This window comes from Prionailurus bengalensis, chromosome B3 (genome assembly GCF_016509475.1).
Source record: "Prionailurus bengalensis isolate Pbe53 chromosome B3, Fcat_Pben_1.1_paternal_pri, whole genome shotgun sequence".
In the NCBI taxonomy this organism is placed as follows: Eukaryota; Metazoa; Chordata; class Mammalia; order Carnivora; family Felidae; genus Prionailurus; species Prionailurus bengalensis.
The window spans coordinates 71,376,813-71,388,766 of NC_057355.1; the positions used below are offsets into that span (position 1 = coordinate 71,376,813).

General features: G+C 39.5%; 1 protein-coding gene across 1 annotated transcript; it reads left to right on the forward strand.

Moving 5' to 3' along the window:
- The first annotated feature begins 5,818 nt into the window (after positions 1–5,818).
- Positions 5,819–6,772, forward strand: LOC122468060 (olfactory receptor 11G2-like). The gene is given in 1 exon segment (XM_043554539.1): positions 5,819–6,772. A coding segment is annotated over 1 exon segment (954 nt).
- Positions 6,773–11,954: the final 5,182 nt, after the last annotated feature.

An 11,954-nucleotide genomic window follows, 5' to 3' on the forward strand; every position in this document is an offset into this window, starting at 1 on the left:
CTCTCCCATCCCCCAGCCGAAATCCCAAAGGGACCCAGTTCCTGGCACTGATCCTGCTTGCACCCTGCAAACACCCAACGCTGTAGTTCTGTGGATCCATCCCTCCGACGGGTCTGCCTGCCTCCCTCCTGTGATGCAGGGCCCCTCCCGCAGGGGACCACCTAGGGCAAAGTGAGCTAAGCCTGCTCTTCCCGCCCCTGTGCACCTTGGAGATCCACCCCGACTAACACTCCAGATCCCATCAAAGCAGCACCACAAGCCTGGCAGTGTGCAAGTAGCCCAGACAGGGGCCAAACCAGCCACAGTGAGTCCTGCCCTTGGGAGAGGGGAAGATAAAGTACACACCAGTCTGATTGTGGCCCCAGCAGTGGGCTGGGGACAAACATCAGTCTGACTGTGGCCCCTCCCACCAACATAAGTTACTCCAAACAGCACAGAAGAACCATATGACCCTGTCAATCGATGCAGAAAAAGCATTTGACAAAATTCAGCATCCTTTCTTAATAAAAACCCTCGAGAAAGTCGGGATACAAGGAACATACTTAAACATCATAAAAGCCATTTATGAAAAGCCCACAACTAACATCATCCTCAATGGGGAAAAACTGAGTGCTTTCCCCCTGAGATCAGGAACACAACAGGGATGTCCACTCTCACTGCTGTTGTTTCACACAGTGTTAGAAGTGCGAGCATCAGCAATCAGACAACAAAAGGAAATCAAAGGCATCAAAATTGGCAAAGATGAAGTCAAGCTTTCACTTTTTGCAGATGACATGATATTATACATGGAAAACCCAATAGACTCCACCAAAAGTCTGCTAGAACTGATACATGAATTCAACAAAGTCGCAGAGTAAAAAATTAATGTACAGAAATCAGTTGCATTCTTGTACACTAATAATGAAGCAACAGAAAGACATATAAAGAAACTGATCCCATTCACAATTGCACCAAGAAGCATAAAATATCTAGGAATAAACCTAACCAAAGATGTACAAGATCTGTATGCTGGAAACTATAGAAAGCTTAGGAAGGAAATTGAAGAAGATATAAAGAAATGGAAAAACATTCCATGCTCATGGGTTGGGAGAATAAATATTGCCAAAACGTCAATACTACCCAAAGCTATCTACACATTCAATGCAATCCCAATCAAAATTGCACCAGCATTCTTCTCAAAGCTAAAACAAGCAATCCTAAAATTCATATGGAACCACAAAAGGCCCCGAATAGCCCAAGTAATTTTGAAGAAGACCAAAGCAGGAGGCATAACAATCCCCGACTTTAGCCTCTACTCCAAAGCTGTAATCATCAAGACAGCATGGTATTGGCACAAAAACAGACACATAGACCAATGGAAGAGAATAGAAACCCCAGAACTAGACCCACAGAAGTTGGCCAACTAATCTTTGACAAATCCGGAAACAATATCCAATGGAAACAAGACAGTCTCTTTAACAAATGGTGCTGGGAGGACTGGACAGCAACATGCAGAAGGATGAAACTAGACCACTTCCTCACACCATTCACAAAAATAAACTCAAAATGGATAAAGGACCTGAATGTGAGACAGGAAACCATCAAGACCCTAGAGGAGAAAGCAGGAAAAAACCTCTCTGACCTCAGCCGCAGCAATTTCTTACTTGACACATCCCCAAAGGCAAGGGAATTAAAAGCAAAAATGAGCTATTGGGACCTCATGAAGATAAAAAGCTTCTGCACAGCAAAGGAAACAATCAACACAACTAAAAGGCAACCAATGGAATGGGAAAAGATATTTGCAAGTGACGTATCGGACAAAGGGCTAGTATCCAAAATGTATAAAGAGCTCACCAAACTCCACACCCGAAAAACAAATAATCCAGTGAAGAAATGGGCAGAAAACATGAACACTTCTCTAAAGAAGACATCCAGATGGCCAACAGGCACATGAAAAGATACTCAACATTGCTCCTCATCAGGGAAATACAAATCAAAACCACACTCATATATCACCTCACGCCAGTCAGGGTGGCTAAAATGAACAAATCAGGAGACTATAGATGCTGAAGCGGATGTGGAGAAACGGGAACCCTCTTGCACTGCTGGTGGGAATGCAAACTGGCGCAGCCGCTCTGGAAAACAGTGTGCAGGTTCCTCAAAAAATTAAAAATAGATCTACCCTATGACCCAGAAATAGCACTGCTAGGAATTTACCCAAGGGATACAGGAGTGCTGATGCATAGGGGCACTTGTACCCCAATGTTTATAGCAGCATTTTCAACAATAGCCAAACTACGGAAAGAGCCTAAATGTCCATCAACTGATGAATGGATAAAGAAATCGTGGTTTATATACACAATGGAATGCTATGTGGCAATGAGAAAGAATGAAATATGGCCTTTTGTAGCAACGTGGATGGAACTGGAGAGTGTTATGCTAAGTGAAATAAGTCACACAGAGAAAGACAGATACCATATGTTTTCACTCTTTTGTGGGTCCTGAGAAACTTAACAGAAGACCATGGGGGAGGGGAAGGAAAAAAAATTAGAGAGGGAGGGAGCCGAAACATAAGAGACTTAAAAACTGAGAACTGAGGGTTGATGGGGGGTGGGGGGGAGGGGAAAGTGAGTGATGGGCATTGAGGAGGGCACCTGTTGGGATGAGCACTGCGTGTTGTATGGAAACCAACTCGACAATAAATTTCATATTTAAAAATAAATAAATACATAAATACATAAATAAAATGCACCTCAGATATCTCTAACAAACTACCTAAGTACAGACATTTGGTGGTCAAAGAATGATTTCTTCTTCTTCAAAATAGACAAACAGATTCCTATGAGCTTGCTACTACAGCTATTATAACAATCCCTATTATGACTAATTATTCCCCAAAACCTTCAATGATATATGACTACTAGAGAAAAAAGAAAAGATAGAATTGATTCTTTATCTTCACTATTCCTTGTGGAATACTAAGACTTGGTGTTTAATTATAAATAAGTGAAAATTCAAAAATTATCTCCTCTTTTAAACAAATACTATCAAATCATCAAGAGGATAAATCCCAAATCCCAAAAGGTCATGATGCAAGAAAGTAGACATATATAATACCTTCTTCTGGGCTTTCATTTTTACCATAAACATGTGCTTTCAAACTAGAGAAAAAGTATCTTGTAGGGCTTCCTCTTTGCAATCCATGAGAGATTACAAACTGGATCATCCAATTTCTTGGAAGTCCTTCACATGCCTGTTGCTCCATGGAGTAATATTTTATATCTGGTCTCTGACCCTCTTCTCAGCATTCATCCAAGGAGTAAGTGGAAATTGTCTAACATGTGAGCCACATGTACTCAAAGTTTTTGCAAAAATAATTTCATAAGAAATTTTTTATCTTTAAAAAAGCTGAAAATATTTCATTAGACTGAAATGCTTGACAAATAAATAAAACCTAAAAATATTAATTTCCTTCTTGTTTCCCTGAATTCTGGGGAATATTTTTCACTTAGTTTGTGTATCACCCTAAAAGATAAATAAGAGATACATACAAGGGCTTAGGATTTTAAGTGAAGAGGTGTATTAACTGACAATTGCTGGAGAAGGATTTATTTTGATGATTTTTGTTGCTTGGTGAATAAATATGGCAAATTTCTCTCTCCAGTGATATCTTCTTTCCAAAACCCATTTATTACTTTTCAGTCCCATCACATTAATAAGCCCTGGTTTAATGGGGATTCTTTTTGAAGTAACAAAAGTTTCCAGCATGTTGAGTTTTTATTGTTATTTTTGTTAATCATACAGGATGTACCCTAAACTCTGGCTTTGGACAATTACTATCTCCAGGAAATATTCTAAAATAATGCTGCTAAGGGTCAATAATGATTTGAAACAAATCCTTTGTCAACGACCTACCTCTGAATAATTAAACTGAGATGATGACACTAGGGTGCTGAGTAAACAGGACCACAGGAATGCCTAAAGGACAAAAGGACAATCCATTGGAATATAAAAAAGTACAATGTGGAAAATATCCTCAATAATATTATAACATATTTGGTAACATGGTAACTACACTTATTGTGGCAAGCATTCCAATATGTATAAAACTGTCAAATCACTATGTTGTACACCTGAAATTAATAGAACGTTGTATGTCAACTATACTTCAATGATAATAATAAAAAATCTTTCAAAAAGGAATTCAGGGACATGATTTCTCAAAATCCCTGTGTAAATGAGTAAATTCTGTTCTTAAAAATATTAATAAAGTGTTTTAGAAAACCAATAGAGCCAAGGATTTGGCTGACCTGACCTTCTACAACCATATATACAATTACAGGGCAAAAAGAATCTATAAACAGTAGTCCTTCCAATCTAGATGTCATCTCAACGGTCAAATAAAAGAGTCAGCCATCTATGTGGTCTGACCTTTACACAAGTAAGTCCAGGATTTCCCTTAGAGTCTTGGATTTCTACCTTGAAATATCTTCTTTGATTTATTAGATTATTCCTTATAAAATGTAAAAAATATTTCCAGGAGAATAAAACAAAAAAATTTTCAGCAAAAAATGTATTAAAATATATTGTTAATCTCTTGATTATATTCCATAAGTGCAAGATCTGGCATACCCACAGCTGTTTCTTCAGCACTTAAAAGACAACTTGATACAATGAAGAAGTTTAATAAGTATTTTTGAATGAATTACCTTGCTTAATGCAAAAGGTCAGAGTAAAGGTACTGAGGAAACAGGAGAACTGAGTTTTGATTTAGGAACAACTACTTGGGATGGAAGTACCCAGAGAGAAATGCAAAGCTCATTGTTTCTGATTTGCCCAGACATGAAAGGACTAGATGGGGCTTAGTGAGATGTAAAAAGATATGAAAGTTCTGTCTAAAAGAGAGAAAAAAAGAACATGTGGGAAAGGACTGGGGGTGGGAAGGAGGTAAAAAAAAATACTATGGAAATTCTCACAAAAGTATGAAACCTATTTTTCCAATTTTCTTACAGCCAACTTGAACACGGGTATAAGTATAGGGACAATGAACTTGGTCACTGTGACTCAAACTAGCTGCTTTCCCTCAGGTCAATTGCCATTACGGGCATACATATGTGGTACATATATCGACACAGAAACACATCAAAATATTTAGCCAGAGCAACTTAGAGGCCAAGGTATAGGGCTCTTTCTCACAATATATAGTGCATTCAGTTGCCAAAAAAGTAAAGGAAGCATTTTTATACTAAACACTGGTATGAATACTTAAGTATTATTAAAAAAAATGAGTAAATCCTGGAATGATAGAGTTTTTTTTAGGTTACTTTAAAACACCATGAGTAACCTGGAGGAACTGAAAATGAAAATAAATATTAGTTTGTGTCCTGTCATGGCACTACCCTTAGATTCTTAGGTGTCCTCATTTAGTCTTTTTATTAAGTCAGTTATAAATCATAGAATATCAAGTACTCATAGACTGTTGAAATATATTCACATGCACAGAAATATAGTATCAATAGTGCAGGTAGACATATGAAAAGTAAACTAATACCGGTAATTTATCAGAATCACAAGATTGCATTCCTAGTATCTAGTCTAGCATTCTTAGAAAGGGAAAAATTTGTCTCCAACTCATGTTTTCCTTCTTTTCTAGCACTGCACCTTTTTAAATAATATATGTTCAGGGGCTGAGTAATGTAAGTCACAGTTTTGTTGTTTAAGCAAAAGTCTGTTTACTACTTTATGAAATAAAAAATAAAGAAATTTAATGTTTTCAGGAAGAACCAGCATACTCCATTAAGAGTGCTATAACAAAGTCATCTCCATGTCTTCCAGACCAATGAATGTGTCCGGCACAGAAACCACCAACTCCGTTAGCCACTTTATCCTTGTGGGCTTTCCCTCAAGCCCAGAAATGCAGCTCCTCTACTTCGGGCTCTTCTCAGTAGTCCACACGCTGACTCTCATGGGGAACGCAGCCATTGTCTGTGCAGTGCGGTGGGAACGGCGTCTTCACACGCCCATGTACATCCTCTTGGGGAATTTCTCTCTCCTGGAAATATGTTATGTCACCACGACCGTCCCTAACATGTTGGCCAATTTCCTGTCCTCAAGCAAGTCCATTTCCTTTGTGAGCTGTTTTGCACAGTTCTACTTCTTCTTCTCTCTGGGGTGTGATGAGGGCTTCTTCCTCTGCATCATGGCCTTTGACAGGTACCTTGCCATCTGTCGTCCTCTGCATTACCCACGCATTATGACGAAACAGCTGTACACTGGCCTTGCCATCTTTGGCTGATCGTGCGGGTTCGTCCTCTTCCTAACCCCAGTTGTTCTCATTTCACAGTTACCCTACTGTGGCCCAAATACCATCAACCATTTCATGTGTGATCCTGCCCCATTGATGATGCTGTCCTGTTCTGAAGACACCACAACACAGTTCATTTACTCTACTTTCAATGCTGTTTTCATGATTGGAACCTTTCTCTTTGTTCTTTGTTCCTATGCTCTGGTGATTGTGGCTGTGCTAAGGATGCCCTCAGCAGCAGGCAAACGCAAGGCTTTCTCCACTTGTGCTTCTCATCTGGCAGTGGTGATCCTGTTTTTTGGCTCTGTTATGGTGATGTATGTTAGTCCCGGATCAGGACGCCCAGTGAAAATGCAGAAAATTGTGACCTTACTTTATTCTGTGATAACACCCCTCTGTAATCCTCTAATCTATAGTCTTAGGAACAAGGAAATGAAGACTGCTCTGAGGAAAATCTTTGGCACTGCGCATGGTATTCATAAAATGTAAATCAGAGTCAAATTCCATCACTGGAGTGTAACTTCCCTTAACAAAACATGAGTGATGTATTTGTCTGAAAATTCACTAAATTGTATTTCAAAACTACTAAAATGAAAGCCCATTATCATCTTAAACACCACTCACCACAAATTGTAGTAGTCTTATTTAAGAATGTATTTTAGCAAGTGGATTCAATTTTGTTTTGAAGCTATTTATCACGTAAGTGAAATTTTAGTATCTAAGCCCACTAGTCCCTCTATATGTAATTCAATTTCTAAAAAGACAGAGGTCTATTTTGCATTACTGAGTTGAAACAACTGATACACATGTAATAGAGAGCAAAGATTGCTTTGGGCATTAACACTGTAAGCCAATAATTCTCCACTGAGACATACTTACTGAGAAGGAAGATGCAAATTTGAAGGAAGTCTACCCTGTCAAAGTATGCATCTTTAAGGAAACAGACTAATAGCCTTAGCTGGATATTAATGATTTTTCAGAGGGCACAGGACAAGGATTAGGAATTTACAGTGTATTAGCTACCTAGAATACGGTAAAGATAAGAGCTAAACATAAAGTCCAGGACATTACTCAAGGCATAACTCAGCTTGGGGTAAATACAGTTAAACAACAGTTTCTGGTACCATGTGTGGTTTAATTTTAGCACTGTGTGACTTATTTTAATGCCATAACCATCTTAAAACTATTTCCATAAACTTCACACTTGTCGGAATGGCTAAAATAAAAAACACAAGAAACTAGCGTTGGCAAAGATGTGGAGGAAAAAGGAAACTCATGTACTGTTGGTGGGAGTACAAACTGGTGCAGCCACCATAGAAAACAGTATGGAGGTTCCTTAAAAAATTAAAAATAGAATTACCATATGATCCAGTTATTCTACTATTGGATATTTACCCACAGAAAATGAAAATGCTAATTTGAGGTGATGCAGGCACCCCAGGTCCACTGTAGCATTATTTACAATAGCCAAGATATGACAGCAATCCAATGCCCACCCATAGATGAATAGATAAAGAACATATGGAAGACAAAGAAGATAGATATGTCTATGTATACATACACATACAATGGACTATTGCTCAACCATAAAAAAGAATGAAATTTTTCCATTTGCAATAACATGGATGGACCTACAGAATATAATGCTAAGCAAAGTAAGTCAGACAGAGAAAGACAAAAGAGCATATTATTTCACTAATAGGTGGAAATTAAGAACCAAATGAACAAAGAGACCAAAAACAAAACAAAAAAACAAACAAAACCTGATCCTTAAATAATAAAGAACAAACTGGTGGTTGAAAAAGGGGAGGTAAGTGGAGGGATGGGTGAATGAGGTGTATGGGATTAAGAGTTTTTTGAACCCCTATATTGTACACCTGAAACAAATATAACACTATATGTTAATTACACTAGAATTTCTTTCTCAATATATTTTATTAGTGACCTATCTCAGTGAGTTATGGCATATTACAAAGATAAACCAAAATTATATTGATCCATCAACATTTCCCTATGGTTAGCCTTTGATGTATGTAAATATCTCTATGTTCAATTATAAGGTTAACACAACTTTACTTTTTCTTTTGTTCCATCTCTTTATTCAATTTTTAAATATGTTTTTATTTTAATTCCTATGTAGTTAACATACAGTGTTAAATACTTTCAGGTATAGAATACAGTGATTCAACATCTATACATTACTCAGTGCTCCTCATAATACTGGAATATAAAAAAATAAATGAATAAAATTTTAAAATATTATATTTTCTCCTCTGGGATGCAGCAAAGGCAGTCATAAGAGGAAAGCATATAGCAGTCCAGGGCTTCCTAAACAGGAAGAAATGTCTCAGATACACAACCTAACCTTACACCCTAAAGAGCTGGAAAAACAACAGCAAATATAGCAGAAGACAGGAAATAATAAAGATTAGAGCAGAAATTAATGCACTGAAACAAAAAAAAAACAAAAAACAAAAAAAAAAAGTAGATCAATGAAACCAGAAGTTGGTTCTTTGAAAGAAATAACAAAATTGATAAACCACTAGCCAGTTTAATCAAAAAGAAAAAGAATCCAAATACTAAAATCAAGAATGAAAGAGGAAAGATCACAACCAAAACAACAGAAATACAAACAATAATAAGAGAATAAAATGAGATCCTGTACACCAATAAATTGGGCAATCTGGAAGAAATAGACAAATTCCTAAGAACATATAAACCACCAAAACTGAAACAGGAAGAAACAGAAATTTGAACACACCCATAACCAGTAAAGAAATATAATTAATAATCAAAAATCACCCAAAAAACAATGGTCCAGGGCCAGATGGCTTTCCAAGGGAATTCTAACACACATTTAAAGAAGAGTTACCACCTACGCTCTTTTTTAAAAATTTAATTTAATTAATTATTTTAATATGAAATCTATTGTCAAACTGATTCCCATACAACACCCAGTGCTCATCCCAACAGGTGCCCTCAATACCCATCACCCACTATCCCCTCCCTCCCACCCCCCATCAACCCTCAGTTTGTTCTCAGTTTTTAAGACTCTCTTATGTTTTGGCTCTCTCCCTCTCTAACTTTTTTTCCTTCCCCTCCCCCATGGTCTTCTGTTAAGTTTCTCAGTATCCACCTAAGAGTGAACACATATGGTATCTGTCTTTCTCTGTATGGCTTATTTAGCTTAGCATCACACTCTCCAATTCCATCCACGTTGCTACAAAGGGCCATATTTCATTCTTTCTCATTGCCACGTAGTACTCCATTGTGTATATAAACCACAATTTCTTATCCATTCATCAGTTGATGGACATTTAGGCTCTTTCCATAATTTGGCTATTGTTGAAAGTGCTGCTATAAACATTGGGGTACAAGTGCCCTTATGCATCAGTAGTCCTGTATCCCTTGGGTAAATTCCTAGCAGTGCTACTGCTGGGTCATAGGGTAGGTCTATTTTTAATTTTTTGAGGAACCTGCACACTGTTTTCCAGAGTGGCTGCGCCAGTTTGCATTCCCACCAACAGTGCAAGAGGGTTCCCGTTTCTCCACATCCGCTTCAGCATCTATAGTCTCCTGATTTGTTCATTTTGGCCACTCTGACTGGCGTGAGGTGATATCTGAGTGTGGTTTTAATTTGTATTTCCCTGATGAGGAGCGACGTTGAGCATCTTTTCATGTGCCTATTGGCCATCTGGATGTCTTCTTTAGAGAAGTATCTGTTCATGTTTTCTGCCCATTTCTTCACTGGATTATTTGTTTTTCGGGTGTGGAGTTTGGTGAGCTCTTTATACATTTTGGATACTAGCCCTTTGTCCGATACGTCACTTGCAAATATCTTTTCCCATTCCATTGGTTGCCTTTTAGTTGTGTTGATTGTTTCCTTTGCTGTGCAGAAGCTTTTTATCTTCATGAGGTCCCAGTAGCTCATTTTTGCTTTTAATTCCCTTGCCTTTGGGGATGTGTCAAGTAAGAAATTGCTGCGGCTGAGGTCAGAGAGGTTTTTTCCTGCTTTCTCCTCTAGGGTCTTGATGGTTTCCTGCCTCACATTCAGGTCCTTTATCCATTTTGAGTTTATTTTTGTGAATGGTGTGAGGAAGTGGTCTAGTTTCATCCTTCTGCATGTTGCTGTCCAGTCCTCCCAGCACCATTTGTTAAAGAGACTGTCTTGTTTCCATTGGATATTGTTTCCGGATTTGTCAAAGATTAGTTGGCCAACTTCTGTGGGTCTAGTTCTGGGGTTTCTATTCTCTTCCATTGGTCTATGTGTCTGTTTTTGTGCCAATACCATGCTGTCTTGATGATTACAGCTTTGGAGTAGAGGCTAAAGTCGGGGATTGTTATGCCTCCTGCTTTGGTCTTCTTCAAAATTACTTGGGCTATTCGGGGCCTTTTGTGGTTCCATATGAATTTTAGGATTGCTTGTTCTAGCTTCAAGCATTCTTCAAGAAGAATGCAGGTGCAATTCTGACTGAGATTACATTGAATATGTAGATGGCTTTGGGTAGTATTGACATTTTAATAATGTTTGTTCTTCCAATCCATGATCATGGAATGTTTTTCCATTTCTTTATAACTTCTTCAATTTCCTTCATAAGCTTTCTATACTTTTCAGCATACAGACCTTTTACATCTTTGGTTAGGTTTATTCCTAGGTATTGTATGCTTCTTGGTGCAATTGTGAATGGGATCAGTTTCTTTGTCCTTCTGTTGCTTCATTATTAGTGTATAAGAATGCAACTGAGTGGGGGGGGGGGTGCTTCTGGGAAGATGGTGGATTAGGATGACACTGGGCTCAACACGTCCTGCAGATCACTTAGATTCCCCCCACACCTGCCTAAATAACCCAGAAAATCACCAGAAGACTAGCAGAACGGAGTCTCTGGAGCCAAGCGCAGATAAGAGGCCCACGGAAGAGGGTAGGAATGGCGGAGAGGTGGTGCACGCTACACGGACTGGCGGGAGGGAGCCAGGGCAGAGGGGCAGCCCACTGGCAAAGCAGAGCCCCTGAGTCTGGCTTGCAAAAACAGAGGGGCTGGACAAAGTGTGTTCAGACAGCAGGCGGGACATAACATCTGGAAGGTTATAAGTTAACAGCTCTGATCAGAGAGTGGGAGGGCTGGAGGACAATGGGAGGGAGAGTTGTTGAGCCCCGGATGACAGAGCTCAGCTAGGTGGGGGAAAAAGGCACTTGCCAGTGCCATCTCCCTCGCCCATCCCCAGCCAAAATCCCAAAAGGGAACCAGTTCCTGCCAGGGAACTTGCTTGCACCACGCAAACACCCAACACTGTGCTTCTGCGGATCCATCCCTCCGGTGGGTCTAACTCCCTCCCGGTGCCACAGGGCCCCTCCCGAAGTGGACCTCCAAAGGAAAAGAGCTGAGCCTGCCCCTCCCGCCCCTGTGCACCTTGCCTGTCCACCCGAGCTAATACACTAGATCCCCAGCACCACAAGCCTGGCAGTGTGCAAGTAGCCCAGAGGCGCCACGCCACCCCACAGTGAAACCCGCCCATAGGAGAGGGCAAGAGAAGGTGTACACCAGTCTGATTGTGGCCCCAGCAGTGGGCTGAGGGCAGACATCAGGTCTGACTGCGGCCCTGCCCACCAACGCAGGTTATTCAAGACAGCACAGAGGACGTGCCCGCAGTTCTGCACCACTCCAGGGACTAT